The 21,278-nt window shown below is 37.9% G+C and overlaps 1 protein-coding gene across 9 annotated transcripts in view; it reads left to right on the top strand.

The window, feature by feature from the left end:
• PPP1R12A (protein phosphatase 1 regulatory subunit 12A) overlaps nt 1-21,278 on the top strand; it is a 161,947-nt gene that overhangs the window by 57,788 nt on the left and 82,881 nt on the right. For all 9 annotated transcript variants that reach the window (XR_002515723.2, XM_003906819.5, XM_009181263.4 and 6 more), the window contains exon 2: nt 3,347-3,477. Coding sequence is in view for 8 of the 9 variants with exons in the window: in XM_003906819.5 (XP_003906868.1) it covers nt 3,347-3,477 (131 nt within the window). In the remaining variant the exon portion in view is untranslated. The remainder of the gene's footprint in view (nt 1-3,346; nt 3,478-21,278) is intronic.

Raw genomic sequence — 21,278 nt, 5'->3', positions numbered from 1 at the left:
TAGAAGCATTTCTTCTGTTTCTGTGGTAGTTAAGGAAAATTTATTTCATTTATACAAGTAATACTTAGTAAGCCCATAGACTGTGTGATATCCTGTTGCAGGTGAGAAATGTGTTGATAAACTAGGAACATCTGTGGAAAGCAGTGTGTTAAGTGTGGGAAAATCTTAGTTTCTGGAACCTGAGCATCTCTGTGAGATTCCCAGCCCTATCATTTCCTGTCTGTGTGACTTATTCAAGCTACTTAATCTCTTTGATTCTTAGCTTCCTCCTACATTCTTTAATTTGTTTATTGAGCCCAAGAACTCATGGTATTGAGGATGCAGCAGAATTCCTGCTCTCAGTAAACTCTCATGCTGGGAGTGGGGTAAACAGATGGTAAATAAATAAGCAAAATATATATAGTTTGTTGCAATAAATGGTATGGAGAAAAATAAAGTAGATACTCAGGATATAAAATGGTGGGGAAGGGGTTGTAATTTTGTGTGCTGTCCAAGTAAGGCAGTACCAAAAAGGTGAGAGTCAAGCAAAGACTTCATTTATGAAATGTGGGTACAATCATATCTTATTTATTCATTGCTTGTGTATAATACTGATCCATTATATCTCATCAGCCAGCCCCAAACTGCTCTTTCTTAGGTTGAAGTGGCACTTAAGAAGCTCTTTTGTTTTCTCCATTAGTTACAGTCTGACATTAATATCCTTTTTTGTTGTTGTTGATGTGTTTTCAGTTCTAGAAAACAGTTTTTTTCCCCAAATATAAACAAACAGGAACTTCCTTTGGTGGTTAAGTGCTGTGTTGGTGTTTAAGCCTCTTTTAAGGGGATGGGTAGATAAAGTAATGGTCTATGTGTTAGAACCACTTTTTAAATGACACATAAATTTTTATTACTTTCAACAGCTCCTTAAAATATCCTTCCAGATTCTTAATAAACTTGGGCTTTTTATACATTTAAATGGGTAGCACATGAATTTTCCAGCAAAGATCTTTTGGCAATAAACCAAAGATGACAGTGTAAATTAATTTGTCTACTGATCAATTTATTAGAGATACTTTTAGAGTACAGAGATGATAATCATCAGCCCCCATACTCCTAGTATTAGTTGTTTATCATAGATAGGAAATAGCAACTATTTAGTTCATTTACTCAATTTTAACCAAATTAGGAAAAAAAAGGCCACTTGCCCTCTCGGCAGATAGTGGCTTTGTGTAAATTAGGAGGGAAAAAAACTTTTCATGTTAAAGGCTCCTTGAGTGGTTTTCATCCCATCTTCCTAATCCCCCAAGTCAAATACATGGCACAGACTTTACATTCTTGGGCAGAAGTCCTGGTAATACATGGGGATTGCATCTCAGGAGAGACAATAGGATGATGTTCATGAATAGTGCCAATTCCAGAAAGCCTCCCCATGGTAAATGGAGTATGTTTATGAATACAACCTATCTCATAGGACAGGTATAAAGTACTTATATTCACATACAGATATATCCCTAATCTGAAAATTATGGAGTTTAGATTCTAGTAGAGGTAGAGGATAGATATAAATAAGAAAATTGTGGCTATTGATATTATTGTTAATGTGATAGAGTACTAGGAATTACTTTAAAAGGATGTCCAGGAGGGCCTTCCTGAAGAAGAAACATCTGCATTGAGATTTGTTTGATGAAAAGGAATCAGCATGCTTAGATCTGGGGGCAGAGCATTCCTGACAGTGAGAACTGCAAGAACAAAGGCTCTGAGGTACCACCTGGTCAAGGAATAGTAAGGTCCCTATTGTGGCTGGAACAGAGTGATTTTAGGAACAGTTGTGGAGAACAGTGAGTACCTTGGAGTGGGTTTTTGTGAGAATAATGTATGTAAATCATAGATAAAGCACCTCTCATACTGCCTGGCACAAAGCAAGCATTTGATAAAAGTTCCCTTATTTACTTTAAGACTGTAGTTCTCAAAATTTTTTTATTTTAGGACTTCTTTATACTCTTAAGAATTATTGAAGATTCCAATGAGCTTTTGTTTCTGTAGGTGAATATTTACAGTCTTATAGTTTAAAACCAGGGATTCATTTAAAAATAACAATGATTTACCCCTGTTACCAAATGACATTTTTAAAGTAACTCATTTTTTCTTGGTTTAAAACTGAGGATTTAAAACACTATTTATTTAAAAATAACAGCGATTTACCCGCGTTACCAAATAACGTTTTTTAATTAAAATAATTCGTTTTTTCTTGAAAGTTTGAGTTTATTATTGGCAACAAATACACTGTTAATTGCTTTTCTTGAAGTGACAAGACTCATTTTGTTCATTTGCAAGAAAAGATCTCCCAAAAATCAAAGTTAGACTAACTGTAGTTTGTCATTTTAAGTAGACATAATGTTACATGGAAAAGTGGCTAAGTCAGCTTACATCTCAATCTCACAAGTGCTTTTCATCAAGACAACCATCATACTTGGAAGAGGTGCTTTAACATATACTTCCCATAGAGAATATAAAAAAGACCTGTGTACAAGGGCCAAGGTTTAACACGTACTGCTTTGTCAAAGACGTGTATGAGTAAAAATTGCTGCCCCCCAACCACCACTTTTTTTGGAGACAGGGTCTCTGTTGCCCAGGTTGGAGTGCAGTGGTGTGATCATAGCTCATTGCAGCCCAGGTTGGAGTGCAGTGGTGTGATCATAGCTCATTGCAGCCTTGAACTCAAGCTCAAGCGATCCACCTGCCTCAGCCTCCCAAGTAGATGGGATTACAGGCATGAGCCACTGTGCTTGGCAATTTTTTTTTTTAATTATGAGTACCAAGTGTTCGATACAGTGACTATTAATAGAGGTGGGTTTTTTTGTTTTTTGGTTTTTTTTTTTGGCCACTGCCATTATTTGTGCTAAAGCACGTGCAGTTTTACAGCTGGTACTTTTATACCATCAAGTGTACATGTCAACAAAGTAAAAAAGGGAAATGACATCTTAGTTTTATCTTGAAAACAGTTTTGCCCTAATCAACTCCCTAAAAGAATCTACTCCCCCTTCCCCCAGCAGACAACATTTTTGGGAACCACTGCTGTAGAGACTATTATTATACTTAATTATAATGTCTTCATTTTAATAGGTACTTGTTATCCGAATTGGGTTGCCATAAAGAGTCTAGTCTGTTGTATGTGTACCTAAGCAAGGACTCTTACAATTTAGTGTCATTGGTGTGTTTGATGGAGTATAGTCAAAATAGCAGGAGATTTATTTACAGAGAATATTTGTATTATAAAAGCTACAAAGTAGGAATTTTATTCTATTGATATATTATTTGGAGGGTTAATTCGTATTTTTTCCAATCTTGCTTTCTGTTTTGTTTTTAGGCTTGCATTGATGACAATGTTGATATGGTGAAGTTTCTGGTAGAAAATGGAGCAAATATTAATCAACCTGATAATGAAGGCTGGATACCACTACATGCAGCAGCTTCCTGTGGATATCTTGATATTGCAGAGTAAGCCAGTTCTCTGTTTTAATTTTATTCTAATACTATTTGAGAGACCTGAGTGTTTATTGAAATGATAAAGATAAATGAGTGAACTCTTATAATACTTGAATTCATGAAAATTATTCTTCCAAGAAAGAAAATAAGTGGTTATTGGGAATCCGTATATTCTCAGAATCAGATCTTCTTTCTGTCTTCCCACCCTCTTTGGCCTTTGGTACTTTGTATTAATATTAGTAATTGTACACGTTCTCTGTCTCCATCTTTTTTCTTTTGAGTACGGCTGGAGCATTGTCAAATGATTCAGGGTTAATACTTAGCAGTCGAACCCATTCCTTTATAATCATAAAATTGGCAACTGGGTTACTTGCTATAGGGAGAATATGATACATAGTTCTCCAGTGAGCCTGTTTACTTAGTTTTTCTGAAGATTGTCTTTTTTAAAAAATACATGTTTTAGAAAATTCTGTGAGAAATAGTCATTGTATTCTCTACTACCTTTAATGTGTGGGTACATATTAAAAACATCTGATTGTTTTAAGTATTTAACAATGGAAGTGTAGATATCTTGAAAAATAATTTTTTCATTAAATTATTTTTCTTGTTACTATCTGTCCACACAGTGAACAGTTGTGTTGTCTCTCTGCTCATATCAAAGCTTATCAATGAATAAATATTAAACATGAGAATTCTACTCTGTAAATATCTTAATAAGCCTTCATAGTTTTATCTCTATACATTTTACTTTTTTCCCCCGTTTGTATTGGAGATACAATATCTAAATTTCAAGGCAGAAACTGTATGGTGAAATGAAAAGTGGGCCTGGGAATGGTAAGGTCTGAATTACCTGAATTTTATTACTGACTCTGCCACTTACTATACGACATCTTTCCATAATTTGTTTCCTCTTTCTGAGCCGTAATTTTTTTGTATATAAACTGAGGAAGTCTTTTTCCCATTGCAAAACAGCAGTGGTTGTTCACACTTAACAATCATGATTCTCAAGTTCTTTACTTCCTTTTTGGACTTTTCCTGCTCAATAGAAGACTTAAATCTCTTCATAGAAAAAAAATAATAAACCGGTTAATTATGTATTTATCTTTATACTTAATGATTAGGCTCTGGAGTTAATTGATATGGAATATGTATGCCTCCTGAATCACTATCAAGGAGTTGGCAAGTTGTTTAATTTTTCTAGGCTTTAGTTTTCTCCTCTATAAAGTAATATTTCCTAGGTTTGTTGTGAGGATTAACTGAAGTAATTCATCAAACATAGGACCTGGCTCATAGGAAATAGTACATGTTAACTTTTGACCATTACCTTTTGTATCTACACTGGGAAAATGAAAACTCAACCTCTTTCTTCAGATGTTTAATTCTTATGTTTCCTTTTTGTATTCATGTTTCTGAGTTTGAAAAGACAATATTAATTGTCTTGAATAATTTCTTTGCATAGACTTGATTAGGTCACAGACCTATTGTGTAAGTTGGAATGCTTTTAGCTGCAAGTAATAGAATACCCAATTTAAAATGACCTAAAGAATAATGGTACTTGTTATACAGGATAAAATATCATTTAGAGGAAGGACATTTAGATTTATTAAGCAGCTCAGTGATGTCAGCAAGGACCTGGGATCTTTCAGTTTTTTCTTCTGCATTTCCCAAAAATGGATCTTATTCTTAGCCTTCTCCCCTCATGGTTACAAGATGATTGCAACAACTCTAGAATTGTGTTTTACATATCCACATCCAAAAGCAAATAAAAAATGGATTGCGAGTAGAAAATATTCTCTCCATATTCTGTGTACATCAAAGAGGAAAACCTTTCCAAGGGAACCCTCCAGTTGCTGAAGACATCCCATAATGAGACTTCTTTTAGCCTGGTCCTGGTCATTTGTCCATGTTGTAGCTAGGAAAAGTAAATATCTTGGCATATTCAGCTTTTACATGCTAGTATATAAGAAGCATGAGGAGAAGGGTAAGCAGTTTGTTGCAGTAGCTAATATTATCAGTAGGGTGACTATTACTTTCATTTTTTGGAGAGTGGGATATGGAATATATGCTTTACAGGACTTGTACAAACAAAAGTGACCTTTTGGGGCCAAGGTTGACTATAGTTGCTAGTCTAATTACTTTAGTTTGAATTTATGACTGTGCTATAGACTATGGAGTTTCCTGGAACCAGATTAAAATTAGAAGAGTAAGTTTTCCTTTTTATTCTTTCTGCCACATGAGATCTTTTTTACAATAATGACTTTTTATAAAGGGCATTTTAACTCTAGCATATACTGGATGATTTGTTAAGGTGATGATAGCCCAAAATCCTTCCAAATGCTCAATTATTTTTATCGGCATAATCTCTTTTAGCAGGCTGGGCATGGTGGCTCATGCCTGTAATCCCAGCACTTTGGGAGGCTTCGCTTGAGCTCAGGAGTTCGAGACCAGCCTGGGCAACATGACAAAACCCCAGGTCTGCAAAACATACAGAAAAATTAGCCAGGCACAATGATGTGCACCTGTAGTCCCAAATACTCTTGAGGCTAAGGCAGGAGAATTGCTTGAGCCTGGGAGGCAGAGCTTGCAGTAAGTTAAAATAGCACCATTGCACTTAAGCCTGGGTGACAAGAGTAACACCCTGTTTCAAAAAAAAAAAAGAAAGAAAGAAATACATTAAAAACACCTCTTTCAGCAGTTAATTTCACTAATGATTAAGTGAAATTATTGAAACCCTAGTTTTCTTGGGTATAGAAAAATAATATTCTGGTGGCCTAATCAATAGGGTGAAGATAGTCTACAGATCAGAATGTTTTATAGGAATGAAAGAAAGCACTTATAATAATAATAATAATAATGTAGACAATAGTTACAAACCAGGGGATAGGAAACTGGGGCATATGGTCACTGTGCTAACTGAAGTATTTTGGAGTTAAATTTGTTGCAAATCCTAGTTCTCCCATTCACTAGCTTTGTGTCCTTGACCAATCTACTTAGTCTCAATAATTTAAGATTATTTGTAAAATTGGAAAGATCTAGGTTCTTCCTGAGCCTTTTTTCTCATACTGCATTCCACTTCACATTTTTCACTCTGTCAATACTGGACTACTTTTAGTTCCCCAACATTCCCTACTGGTTTACATCAGTGTGTCTTTCTTCATAATAGTTTATTTGCCTGCTGTTGCATTACTTGAGCAGCTTCTACCAAACTCTAAAGATGCAGTTTGTATGAGGGTCATTTCCTCCAGGAAGTGTGTCTGATGTTCTTGGCAAATTCATCATCATCATCTCTAACACATCAGTTGTTTGTTTATATGCTTCTTCACTAACTACATTTATGCACAGAATAGTAGTAAATCATCCCTATTGATATGTGCAGTTAAGCCTAGATTCATTTACTGTGAGGATTTGAGGATGATTAGGATACATTGAGTTCCAAATTTTTAACCTCTGTTGGAAATAGTAGAACAAAGAATGTCAGATTACAGTTTCATTTCTAGACATTTAACAATTTTACATTTGGCCTGTAGCGTAATTGAAACCAAGTGAATAGACCAGATGAATGATGGCTGTTCATATTGTGGCTCAGTTATCTCACATTTTCACCAAAATAATTACCCTTAACTTTTGCTTATTCTTAACAAGGTAGAAGTCCTAGGGAAAACTAAAAATACAGATTATTTAATAATGCCCTTTATTCAGAGTAGAATGGAGGACAAGTAAATGAGGTGAGTTTGTGGCGCCTGATTATATGTTCAGCATATGCATTGTTTTAATAAATACTGTCTTGAGTTTTTCATTCTTAAGAATATTATTACTTTAACATGTTTTTAAAATTATGCAATCAGTAAATATTTAAGCACCTACTGTATATATCATGTCAGATACTAAAATGTATGCATTAACATCATTCTTTTCCTTTGGGGTGCTACATCAGTATTATGGGCAGAATAGTGTCACCCAAAATTCTTAGTTGAAATCCTAACCTCCAGTACCTCAGAATGTGATTCTATTTAGAGAAGGGGCCTTTAAAGGGATGATTAAGCTAAAATGAAGCCGACAGAATTGTTTCTGATCCAGTCTGGCTGGTTTTCTTATAAGAGGAAGAAATTTGGACACAAAAAGAGACACCAGGGTCCCTCTCATAGAGAGGAAAGAAACCATGTGAACAAACAAGAAGGCAGCCATCTACCAAGCAAGGAGAGAGGCCTGTGAGGAAACCAAAGCTGCTGACACATTGATCTTGGACTTCTAGGCCCCAGAACTGTGAGAAAATAATATTTCTATTGTTTAAGCCACTCAGTGTGTGGCGTTTTATTATGGTAGTCCTAGCAAACTAATATGAGTAGTATAAACTTTCCACTATCACATCAAGGCATACTCTTCCTTAAAAATTAGAGTGTTAATGTCATTGGCTGTGGATTAGAAATAAAATGAAACAGTATGACTTTGGACATACTAGAAAAGGCAAATGATTTTAGGGCCCAAGAACCCATGTATGCAACTTATTGTTCCAATCTTGAATTATCAATTAGTTATACATCTATGGCATAAATTATAATTGAATTACTATGCGCAAAGCATTGAAAACCAAGTTCTTTGAAGAAATAATTAGATGAAAACATAGGAACTATACAATGGTAACATTTTAATTGTCATTCTTTTTTATTTATTAGTTGGAATATTTTTGTAAAAGAAACTTTCTCATCTCTGCTATTTGGTTACCCTTTGTATTAGTTCATTCTCATGCTGTTGTAAAAAACTGCCCAAGACTGGGTAATTTATAAAGGAACAAGGTTTAATTGACTCACAGTTTCACAGGGCTGGGGAAGCCTCAGGAAACTTAACAATCACGGTGGAAGGGGAAGCAAACACATTTTTCTTCACATGGCGGCAGGAAGGGACAATGCCAAGCAAAGGAGGAAAAGCCCCTTATAAAATCATCACATCTCATGAGAACTCACTCACTGTCACAAGAACAGAAGCATAGGGGTAACCGCCCCTATGATTCACTTACCTGCCTCTGGGTTCCTCCTACAACACATGGGGCTTATGGAAACTACAATTCAAGATGAGATTTGGGTGAGGACACAGCCAAACCATATTACTTCAGTACAATTTTTATAGGGGAGATAGAATATATTATTTCTCCTTATATACTGGCTTTTTAAATAATGAATTTTCTTGCTATCTACCTTCAGTAGGGACTAATTTTTTTTTTCTAGTTTAAGTAATATTAGGAGCTCATGCATTTTCTATTTTATTTTATTTGTATGATACTTTAAGTTCTGGGTTACATGTGCAGAACGTGCAATTTTGTTACACAGAAATATATATGCCATGATGATGTGCCGCACCTATCAACCCATCACCTACATTAGGTATTTCTCCTAATGTTATCCCTCCCCTAGCCCCCCACCCCCTGCAGGCCCTGTTGTGTGATGTTCCCATCCCTGTGTACATGTGTTCTTATTGTTCAACTCCCACTTATGAGTGAGAACATGTGGTGTTTGGTTTTCTGATCTTGTGATAGCTTGTTGAGAATGATGGTTTCCAGCTTCATCCAGGTCCCTGAAGGGACATGAACTCATCCTTTTTTATGGCTGCACAATATTCCATGGTGTATATATGCCACATTTTCTTAATCCAGTCTATCATTGATTGGCATTTGGGTTGGTTGCAAGTCTTTTCTATTGAATAGTGCTACAGTGAACATACGTGTGCCTGTGTCTTTATCCTAGGATGATTTATAATCCTTTGGGTGTATGCCCAGTAATGAGATTGCTAGGTCAAATGGTATTTCTGGTTCTAGACCCTTGAGGAATCACCACACTGTCTTCCACAGTAGTTGAACTAATTTACACTCCCACCAAGAGTGTAAAGGCATTCCTATTTTTCCACAATCTCTCCAGCATCTGTTGTTTCCTGACTTTTTAATGATCGCCATTCTAACTGTCGTGAGATGGTATCTCATTGTGGTTTTGATTTGTATTTCTCTAATGACCAGTGATGATGAGCGTTTTTTCATATGTCTGTTGGCTGCGTAAATGTCTTTTTTTGAGAAATGCCTGTTCATATCCTTTGTCCGTTTTTTGATGGAGTTGTTTGCTTTTTTCTTGTAAATTTGTTTAAGTTCTTTGTAGATTCTGGATATTAGCCCTTTGTCAGATGGATAGATTGCAAAAATTTTCTCCCGTTCCGTAAGTTGCCTGTTCACTCTGATGATAGTTTCTTTTGCTGTGCACAGTATCTTTAATTAGATACCATTTGTCAATTTTGGCTTTTGTTGCCATTGCTTTTGGTGTTTTAGACATGAATTCTTTGCCCATGAATTCTTTATGCCTATGTCCTGAATGGTATTGCCCAGTTTTTTTTCCTAGAATTTTAATGATTTTAGGTCCTACGTTTAAGTCTTTGATCCATCTTGAGTTGATTTTTGTATAAGGTGTAAAGAAGGGGTCCAGTTTCAGTTTTCTGCATATGGCTGGCCAGTTTTCCCAACACCATTTATTAAATAGGGAATCTTTCCCCCATTGCTTGTGTGTGTCAGGTTTGTCAAAGATCAGATGTTGATAGATGTATGGTGTTATTTCTGAGGCCTCCATTCTATTCCCTTGGTCTGTATATCTGTTTTGGTACCAGTATCATGCTGTTTTGGTTACTGTAGCCTTCCAGTAAAGTTTGAAGTCAGGTAGTGTGATACCTGCAGCTTTGTTCTTCTTGCCCAGGATTGTCTTGGCTATGCCGGCTTTTTTGGTTCCATATGAAGTTTAAAGTAGTTTTTTCCAATTCTGTGAAGAAAGTCAGTGGTAGCTTGATGGGGATAGCATTGAATCTATAAATTACTTTGTGTAGTAAGGCCATTTTCATGATATTGATTCTTTTTATCCATGAGCATGGAATGTTTTTCCATTTGTTTGTGTTCTCTCTTATTTCCTGGAGCAGTGGTTGGTAGTTCTCCTTGAAGAGGTCCTTCACATCCCTTATAAGTTATAAATTGTATTCCTAGGTATTTTATTCTCTTAGTAGCAATTGTGAATGGGAGTTCACTCATGATTTGGCTGTCTGTTTGTCTGTTATTGGTGTATAGGAATGCTTGTGATTTTTGCACATTGGTTTTGTATCCTGAGACTTTGCTGAAGTTGCTTATCAGCTTAAGGAGATTTTGGGCTAAGACGATGGGGTTTTCTAAATATACAATCTTGTCATCTGTAAACAGAGACAATATGACTTCATCTCTTCCTATTTGAATACGCTTTATTGCTTTCTCTTGCCTGATTGCCCTGGCCAGAACTTCCAATACTATGTTGAAAAGGAGTGGTGAGAGAGGGCATCCTTGTCTTGTGCAGGTTTTCAAAGGGAATGCTTCCAGTTTTTGCCCATTCAATATAATATTGGCTGTGGGTTTGTCATAAATAGCTCTTATTATTTTGAGATATGCTCCATCAATACCTAGTTTATTGAGAGTTTTTAGCATGAAAGCCTGTTAAATTTTATCAAAGGCCTTTTCTACATCTATTGAGATAATCGTGGTTTTTGTCGTTGGTTCTCTTTATGTGATGGATTACATTTATTGATTTGCATATATTGAACCAGCCTTGCATCCCAGGGATGAAGCCGACTTGATTGTGGTTTATAAGCTTTTTGATGTGCTGCTGGATTCGGTTTGCCAGTATTTCACTGAGGGTTTTCACATCGATGTTCATCAGGGATGTTGGCCTAAAATTCTCTTTTTTTGTTGTGTGTCTGCCAGGCTTTGGTATCAGGATGATGCTGGCCTCATAAAATGAGTTAGGGAGGATTGCGTCTTTTTCTGTTGATCAGAATAGTTTCAGAAGGAATGGTACCAGCTCCTCTTTGTACCTCTGGTAGAATTTGGCTATGAATCCATCTGGTCCTGGACTTTTTTTGGTTCGTAGGCTATTATTGCCTCAATTTCAGAACCTGTTATTGGGTCTATTCAGAGATTCAACTTCTTCCTGGTTTAATCTTGGGAGGGTGTATGTGTCCAGGAATTTATCCATTTCTTATGGATTTTCTAGTTTATTTGTATAGAAGTGTTTATTGCATTCTCTGATGGTAGTTTGTATTTCTGTGGGATCAGTGACGATGACCACTTCATCATTTTTTATTGTGTCTTTTGGATGCTTCTCTCTTTTCTTTATTAGTCTTGCTAGTGGTCTATCTATTTTGTTGATCTTTTCAAAAAGCCATTGATTTTTTTTGAAGGCTTTTTTTTCTGTCTCTGTCTCCTTCAGTTCTACTCTGATCTTAGCTATTTCTTGTCTTCTGCTAGCTTTTGAATTTGTTTGCTCTTGTTTCTCTAGTTGTTTTAATTGTGATGTTAGGCTGTCAATTTTAGATCGCTCCTGCTTGTGGGCATTTAGTGCTATACATTTCCCTCTATATACTGCTTTAAATGTGTCCCAGAGATTCGGGTGCATTGTGTCTCATTGGTTTCAAAGAACATCTTTATTTCTACCTTCATTTTGTTATTTACCCTTTAGTCATTCAGGAGCAGGCTGTTCAGTTTCCATGCAGTTGTGTGGTTTTGAGTGAGTTTCTTAATCCCAAGTTCTAATTTGATTGCACTGTGGTCTGAGAGACAGTTTATTGTGATTTCTGTTCTTTCACATTTGCTGAGAAGTGTTTTACTTCCAATTATGTGGTCAGTTTTAGAATAAGGGCCTTGTGGTGCTGAGAAGAATGTATATTCTGTTGATTTGCGGTGGAGAGTTCCGTAGATGTCTATTAGGTGTGCTTGATCCAGAGCTGAGTTCAAGTCCTGGATATCCTTGTTAATTTTCTGTCTCGTTGATCTGTTTAATATTGACATCGGGGTGTTAAAAGTCTCCCACTATTACTGTGTGTGAGTCTAAGTCTCTTTGTATGTCTCTAAGAACTTGCTTTATGTATCTGAGTGCTCCTGGATGCATATATATTTAAAATAGTTAGCTCTTCTTGTTGAATTGATCCCTTTACCATTATGTAATGGCCTTCTTTGTCTCTTTTGATCTTTGATGGTTTTGAAGTCTGTTTTATCAGAGACCAGGATTGTAAACCCTGCTTTTTTTTTTTTTTTTTGGCTTTCAATTTGCTTGGTAGATCTTCCTCCATCCCTTTATTTTTAGCCTATGTGTGTCTTTTCACGTGAGATGGGTCTCCTGAATACAGCACACTGATTGGTCCATTTACATTTAAGGTTAATATTGTTAGATGTGAATTTGATCCTGTCATGATGCCAGCTGGTAATTTTGCCCATTAATTGATGCAATTTCTTCATGGTGTCGATGGTCTTTATAGTTTGGCATGTTTTTGCAGTGGCTGGTACCAATTGTTCCTTTCCATGTTTAGTGCTTCCTTCAGGAGCTCTTGTAAGGCAAGTGCTTTTGCTTGTCTGTAAAGGATTTTATTTCTCCTTTGTTCATGAAGCTTAGTTTCGCTGGATATGAAATCCTGGGTTGAAAATTCTTTTCTTTAAAAATGTTGAATATTGGCCCCCACTCCTTTCTGGCTTGTAGGGTTTCTGCCAAGAGATCTGCTGTTAGTCTGATGGGCCTCCCTTTGTGTGTAACCCAACCTTTCTCTCTGGCTGCCCTTAACATTTTTTCCTTCATTTCAACCTTGGTGAATCTGACAATTGTGTGTCTTGGAGTTACTCTTCTCGAGGAGTATATTTGTGGTGGTCTCTGTACTTCCTGAATTTGAATGTTGTCCTGCCTTGCTAGATTGGGGAAGGTCTCCTAGATAATATCCTGAAGAGTGTTTTCCAGCTTGTTTCCATTCTCCCTGTCACTTTCAGGTATACCAATCAAATGTACGTTTGGTCTTTTCACATAGTCCCATATTTCTTGGGGGCTTTGTTCGTTTCTTTTTACTCTGTTTTCTCTAAACTTCTCTTCTCCCTTTATTTCATTAATTTGATTTTCAATCACTGATACCCTTTCTTCCACTTGATCGAATCGGCTATTGAAGCTTGTGTATGCTTTGTGAAGTTCTCGTACTTCATCAGGTCATTTAGCTCTTCTCTACACTGGTTATTCTAGCTAGTCATTTGTCTAACCTTTTTTCAAGGTTTTTAGCTTTCTTGCTATGGGTTTGAACATGCTCCTTTAGCTTGGAGAAGTTTGTTATTACCGACCTTCTGAAGCTGACTTCTGTCAACTTGTCAAACTCATTCTCCGCCCAGTTTTGTTCCCTTGCTGGCGAGGAGTTGTGTTCCTTTGGAGGAGTAGAGGTGCTCTGGTTCTTGGAATTTTCAGCCTTTCTGCTCTGGTTTTTCCCCATCTTTGTGGTTTGATCTACCTTTGGTCTTTGATGTTGGTGACCTATGGATGGGGTTTTGGTATGGATGTCCTTTTTGTTGATGTTGATGCTATTTCTTTGTTTGTTAGTTTTCCTTTTAACAGACAGACCCCCCAGATTCAGGTCTGTTGGAGTTTGCTGGAGGTCCACTCCAGACCCTGTTTGCCTGGGCATCACCAATGGAGACTGCAGAACAGCACATATTGCTGCCTGATCCTTCCTCTGGAAGCTTCATCCCAGAGGGGCACCCATCTGTATGAGGTGTCTGTTGGCTTCTACTGGGAGGTTTCTCCCAGCCATGCTACACAAAGGTCAGGGACCCTGTTGAGGAGGCCAGTCTGTCCGTTATCGGAGATTGAATGCGATGGTGGGAGAACCACTGCTCTCTTCAGAGCTGTCAGGCCAGGATAGTTAAGTCTGGAGAAGCTGTCTGCTGCCTTTTGTTCCGATATGCCCTGCCCCCAGAGTGGATTCTAGAGAGTCAGTAGGCCTTGCTGTGCTCTGCCCAGTTCTAGCTTCCCTGCCATTGTATTTACACTATGAGCCTAGAACCACCTACTCAAGCCTCAGCAATGGCGGACGCACGTCCCCCTGCCAAGCTCCTGCATTGCAGGTCGATCTCAGACTGCTGCGCTAGCAGCGAGCAAGGGCGTGAGACATGCCAAGCCAGGCATGGGAGGGGATCTTTTGGTCTGCCAGTTGTGAAGACCATGGGGAAAGTGCAGTATTTGGACAGGAGTATACTGCTTCTCCAGGTACAGTCACGCACAGCTTCCCTTGGCTAGGAAAGGGAAATTCCACAACCCTTTGTGCTTCTCGGGTGAGGCAACGCCCTGGCCTACTTCAGCTCACCCTCTGCAGGCTGCACTCACTGTCTAACCAGTCCCAGTGAGATGAACCAGGTACCTCAGTTGGAAATGCAGGAATCACCCGTCTTCTGCGTCAATCTTGCTGGGAGCTGCAGACCAGAACTGTTCTATTTGGACATCTTGGAAGCGACTCTCATTTGAACATATTGATGTGTTTCAGTCCATTGCAGCTATTATCCTTATCAGTTGGCAAACTGAACCATCTTTGTTCATTGAGAGGCTCTTCAAGTTGGCTTCCTAAGACCTTGGGACATGACCAAATAAAGTGGTCTTTATAAGTTTCCTTACTCTCTGGTATTGCAAGATTTTTCAGACTAATCTTTTATATTCCTGCCCAGGGCCTAGAGTCCTCATTTCTCCAAGAAACCTTGTTCCTTGGGATGGCTACTGAGAGTACTCATTGCTGTTGGGTTGGTCATTGTTTCCAGGTCGAAATCAGCACCAAAGTGTTTTTTCTTTAACCTCTTCTATCCTGTGTCACCGTCTTTCCTCTCATTCATTGCTGGGAAGCACAGGATTAAAGTAAAACATAATTACTAATTTGCTTCATCATGTATGACACATACATTACACTGAGTATAATAATACCACCACCACCACCAGTATGGTTACTGAATCATTCGAAGTTTTGTTTTTGAGGGTTTTGTTTTGTTGGCATTTCTTTTTGTCCTTAGTATATTCAACTTGGAATATACCGTCAGGTTACTATGTGTTGAATTCACTTGAGAGTTTACTTTTTTAAATTTTAATTTTGTTTTATAATTTACGTAAAATACTAGTTCCAATGGCAATACCTGCTCTACCACCCTATTTCTTCCCATACCCTATAAAAAAAATTTTAAAAACTATCTTCTAGTTTGTTAATAAAAGTATTATTTTAATTGAAATATTAACCCCCCATCTTTTTTTTTTTTTTTTTTTTTTTTTTTTTGAGACAGAGTCTGGCTCTGCCGCCCAGGCTGGAGTGCAGTGGCGTGATCTTGGCTCACTGCAAGCTCCGCCTCCCGGGTTCATGCCATTCTCCTGCCTCAGCCTCCCGAGTAGCTGGGACTACAGGCGCCCGCCACCTCGCCCGGCTAGTTTTTTTTTTTGTATTTTTTAGTAGAGACGGGGTTTCACCGTGTCAGCCAGGATGGTCTCGATCTCCTGACCTCGTGATTCGCCCGTCTCGGCCTCCCAAAGTGCTGGGATTACAGGCTTGAGCCACCGCGCCCGACCCCATCTTTTTAAATAAATGATAGAATATCACACACATATTTCTCCACTTTGCTTTTTTCACTTAACAGTCTATTCTGGAGATCACTATCTAGTGGAGTATAGAGATACTCGTCATTGTTCTTTTCAGTTGTAGTACTCCACTGTGTAGTATTCATTATAGTTTATCATTTATTCAGCATGTCCCTCTTAATTGACCAATGAATGTTGGTTAATTGAATGACTATAATTTTAGTCTTAGAGTTGTCCCTTTTTTTGTATTCTTGCAAGTTTAGGAATTTTTATGTTTATCTGTAAAATATTTTGTATATGAATAAGAAAATGTAATGATTAACATTTTGCTTGCCAGTGTAATTATTTGGATATAATCGTTTCTGTTACTTAGTTTTGTCACCACATTTGTTTTTTAGGCTTTCACAACAAATATTTAAGGCATGTTTTTATCTTGAATAGCTTTAGTGTTCAATTTTCCAATATAAGAGGGAAATTAGCCCTGTATTAGCCTAGCATTATATGGCTTCACAGTACATGGAAAAGATTATTAATTGGTGCACTTAATACATTTTTCTTCTTGTTTAGAGTAACTTTAAAGACACTGCTATTGAAGATTTCATATCTTATTATAAAATGCTCATAGGATTTTGCTCGTTTGTTTGAGACAGGATCTTGTTCTGTCGCCTAGGCTAGAGTACAGTGATGATCGTAACACATGGCAGCCTGGACTTCCTGGGCTTAAGCAGTCCTCCTGCCTCAGCAGGAGTAGCTAGGACTATAGACTTGTACCACCGCTCCTAGCTACTTTTTTTATTTTTATTTTTTTATTTTTGTAGAGACAGAGTCTTGCTGTGTTTTCCAGGTTGGTCTTAAACTCCTGACCTCAAGTGATTCTTGTGCTTCGGCCTCCTTAAGTGTTGGGGTTATAGGAATCCGCCACGCGGCCTGGCCCAGTGACATTTTCAGCATGGAAAAACTTTCATTAGCTTTCTCACTCGATCATTAAAGAATTAGCTATTTAAGGATATAACTTTGAAATATGTGTGGCCGGGCGCGGTGGCTCATGCCTGTAATCCCAGCACTTTGGGAGGCCGAGGCGGGTGGATCACAAGGTCAGGAGATCGAGACCATCCTGGCTAACACGGTGAAACCCCGTCTCTACTAAAAATACAAAAAATTAGCCAGACTTGATGGCTGGCGCCTGTAGTCCCAGCTACTCAGGAGGCTGAGGCAGAAGAATGGCATGAACCTGGGAGGCAGAGCTTGCAGTGAGTGGAGATTACGCCATTGCACTCCAGCTGTGGGCGAGGAGCAAGACTCCGTCTCAAAAAAAAAAAAAAAAGAAATATGTGTGGCGACTTACTGTGTGGCTTGGCTTTTCTTCTTCATTATAGCCTTTATTTTATAAACATTAAACGGAATCCTAAGATTTCTCTTGGCTCAGCTTTAAAATATATCCAGTATCTATTTCTCATCACCTTTTTCCATCTCCATTGATCCTGGGCACTGCTGTTTTTCTTTTTTTCGAGACAGAGTCTCGCCCTGTCCCCCAGGCTGAAGTGTGGTGGTGCAATCTCAGCTCACTGCAAGCTCCACCTCCCGGGTTCATGCTATGCTCTTGCTTCCGCCTCCTGAGTAGCTGGGACGACAGGCGTGCGCCACCACGCCCGGCCAATTTTTTTTGTATTTTTAATAGAGGCGGGGTTTCATTGTGTTAGCCAGGATGGTCTCAATCTCCTGACCTTGTGATGTGTCCGCCTTGGCCTCCCGCTGTTGTTTTTCACTGGAATTGTTGCAGTTGCCTCCTTGTAGGCATAACTGTCATCTTTCCTATATCTATTTTTTTCACAGTAGCCATATGATCGTTTTAAATTATTTTGCATAGGGTAACATGACAGTTTTATTGAAAGCCTATCAGTGGATTTATGCTGCATTCAGGGTAGAAGCCAGAGTTCCGGTGGCCTACAGAGGTACGCTTTGGTGGCTTGTCACCTCTCTGACTCCATTTTCCACTCTTTTCTAGGCACTGTCCTAAACCTATGCTGGTCCCTTGGCTGAGCCTTTAAACAGACTAGGCATCTTGCCTCATGGCCTTTGCATCTGCTGGTTTCTCTGTCTAGAATTCAATAATGTTGTTATTTTTCATGCTTTGAAAACAGAAATTTCAAGAATTTCAGAAATTCTTACCAAATCTAAGAAAATGGACCTTACGTCCCCCCAGCAATAAATATTATAGTACAGGAGTTAAAGAGCTCAGGCTCAGGCTTGGGAGTTAGGCAACTCTGTTTAAATCTTAATTCTGTTAAGTAATTCTTGTCACTTCGAGTGAGTTACCAGCTTCCCTAAGCCTCCGTTTCTTCATTCATAAGATGGAAATATTAATACCTGTACCTAATGTATAAGATTATTGTGAAGATTAAATGAGATCATGTGTATAAGACACTTGGCACAATATGTGGCAAGTATTTCTATTCAGTAAATATTAGCTGAATTAGTTCTTATTGTTTATAATGTAATTTATGGTTACCACTTTTCAGTGAAAAATAGGTAAGCTCTTGGGTTTCCCGGATTATTTAACAAAGGAAACTATCATTTTGTCTTTTGGTTTTAGGGCAAGCTTATCTAGAAGAGAGGAGCAGAGGAGAATGAAGTAGTAATTTGTCATATTTTCATTCGTATGTTGTTATGTGGGCCATAGGAAAGTTGGCAAATCCATGAATTTCAATTTTATTACATATTTCTTGTGAAGAATACTTTATTAGTACAAAGCATATCATGTATTTTGATTAGAAGTCTTGGAGAAATTAAGATCTTAGGAAAACATTAACATTTTATTTGGGGTATTTATATTCTTGTGTAATAATAATGAGATACATTTGCTAAAAGCTATAGATGTTCCCATATACATTCTTATTCGGGTTTTCATGGAAATTTATGGGAATGTTCACTGTTATTCCTATTTCACAATCAGAACTGGACTCTCATTCTTGAGACTTAAATTCTGATGATATTTTTTCCATTATATCATAACTGATGGTAGCATTGGGCACTGTGAGACTTGAAGATGGCTGCAACATAGATCCTCATCTTCAGGCTTATAGATAGATACACGTGAAGTCAATTAACTCTAATACTTGATAGACTAAATGGACCAGTGTACAAGGAACTCTGAGGAAGAAGTGCTTAATTCTGTCTAGGCCAATTAAAGAAAGATTCTAGAGGAGGTAACATTCGTTTATTTTAAATGATGAGTGTAATTTTTGCCTCTGTGAGTTGGGAGTTGCCTGAGGAAAGTCATGTCATTCACGAATGAGAAATAATACACAATAAAGTTCTTTTAACTGGCTACCACTGTATTTATACTTACCATTTCTTTGTTAAAATTACTGACTGATATCCATATGCCTAAACAGTGCAACTAATAGGCCACTTCTACTAAGCTCACAGTTCTGTTTCCAAGAGTTGAATTGCACACTTACCAAAAGTTATTTGTGTTTTCTACCTGTTAATGCCTGTCATATGCAAAACCAGAATATTGTTGCTGAGATAACAAAGTTGAATACTTTGCAAAGACTCAATGGCAGTGCCCTAAAATGATGGTTACTGTTTAATTAGATGCGGGTGAGACAACTGAAAGACTGAAAGAAAAAAGAAAACCGGCCGGGCGCGGTGGCTCAAACCTGTAATCTCAGCACTTTGGGAGGCCGAGACGGGCGGATCACGAGGTCAGGAGATCGAGACCATCCTGGCTAACACGGTGAAACCCCGTCTCTACTAAAAAAAATACAAAAAACTAGCCAGGCAAGGTGGCGGGTGCCTGTAGTCCCAGCTACTCGGGAGGCTGAGGCAGGAGAATGGCATAAACCCGGGAGGCAGAGCTTGCAGTGAGCTGAGATCCGGCCACTGCACTCCAGCCTGGGCGACAGAGCGAGACTCCGTCTCAAAAAAAACAAAAACAAACAAACAAAAAAAAACCTAAAAAGATTGTGTACTCAAATTGCTTTGTTGTTGACTTCAAGTTTTTGGTGCACTGTAAAGACAGTTTAAAGTCTTAGATAACACATTACGGGTATCATTTATGCAAGAAAGACAGCATGGATTTATAGTCATGAAGACATCATCCAAAGAAATAGACTAGTCTTCACTAAAGGATGGATAAATAAATATACATTTATGTCTTCTATGATTAAATAAATGCATTATTTATGCATATGTGTTATATTCTATGATTACCTATTTCAATCAGCCTTTTTGGTTAACCAAGCAAATAGTGGTTCTGATTGCATTAAACAAAAGGGCCTCATTGGAGCCATAATTTCTTGGAGAGAAGGCATTAGTGGAATATGGAGAGGGTAGCAGATAAGACTGGGAAAGTGAGCTGGGGTTACAATGTAAAGGATTTGTATGCCATGCTGAGTTTGTCCTTTGATGGTGATGCAGTTTTAGGGAAGTGATGACCTTTCAGACTGGTTTTTTGGAAGATTCTTGACAAATTAGAGAGGTTCGGCAAGAAAACTAGGGCAGTGGCAGTGAGATTGGAAGTAGAGCAAATCTGAAAGAAATTTGGAGAATAGAATTGATAAGTCTTGGTGTGACTTACTGGATCTAAGTACTAAGGTAGAAAGAAAAATCAAAAGTGGTGCTAATGATGATAATAGCTAACATTTACCAAGTGCATACTGTGTGTGTGTGTGTGTGTGTTTACTGTTCTAAGTCCTTTAAATAACGTAATTTCAGTCATCCTAACAGTCACATAAAAATGTACTACTAACTACAGGCCCTTATGCATAAACCTCCGTAACTGCAAAAAATGAAAACATAAATTTTAAGTTTGTTGTAGGCACATTTGGCAACAGATCATGACCTGCACTGATGGGAGGCTCTTTGTAGTCTTTATCTCACTTTACTGTGAATGTGGGGGTTTTTTTGCAGAAATATTTTTGTGTTTTGTTATGGAGTGCTGCCCCAGACCTGGTGGGAGTGTTATATAATCTGTAATATTATCTTTCTAAAATATGAAAAATTTTTACTTCTGCTGGTGGAAAAGTAAATTAGATCAGCCATTGTAGAAAGCAGTTTGGTGATTTCTGTAAACCTAAAACAATTAACATTTGACCGAGCAATCCCATTATTGGTTATATACCCAAAGGAAAATAAATTTCTGCCATAAAGATACATGCACATGTATGTTCATCGCAGCACTATTCACAATAACAAAGACATGGAATTTTCTTTGGTTTTCTCAGACTTCTTAGGGTGAAAAAAATATGAACAATTTTGAAATTTGGGTTTAGGTGAGAGATAATAGACCTGTATTAATAATTGTTATTTGGGGGCCAGGTGCAGTGGCTCATGCCTGTAATCCCAGGACTTTGGGAGCCTGAGACGGGCAGATCACGAGGTCAGGATATTGAGACCATCCTTGCTAACATG

This window comes from Papio anubis, chromosome 9, assembly GCF_008728515.1.
Source record: "Papio anubis isolate 15944 chromosome 9, Panubis1.0, whole genome shotgun sequence".
Lineage (NCBI taxonomy): Eukaryota > Metazoa > Chordata > Mammalia > Primates > Cercopithecidae > Papio > Papio anubis.
The sequence above is the reverse complement of the archived record's forward strand: the minus strand, read 5'-3'. Positions and strand labels throughout refer to the sequence as shown.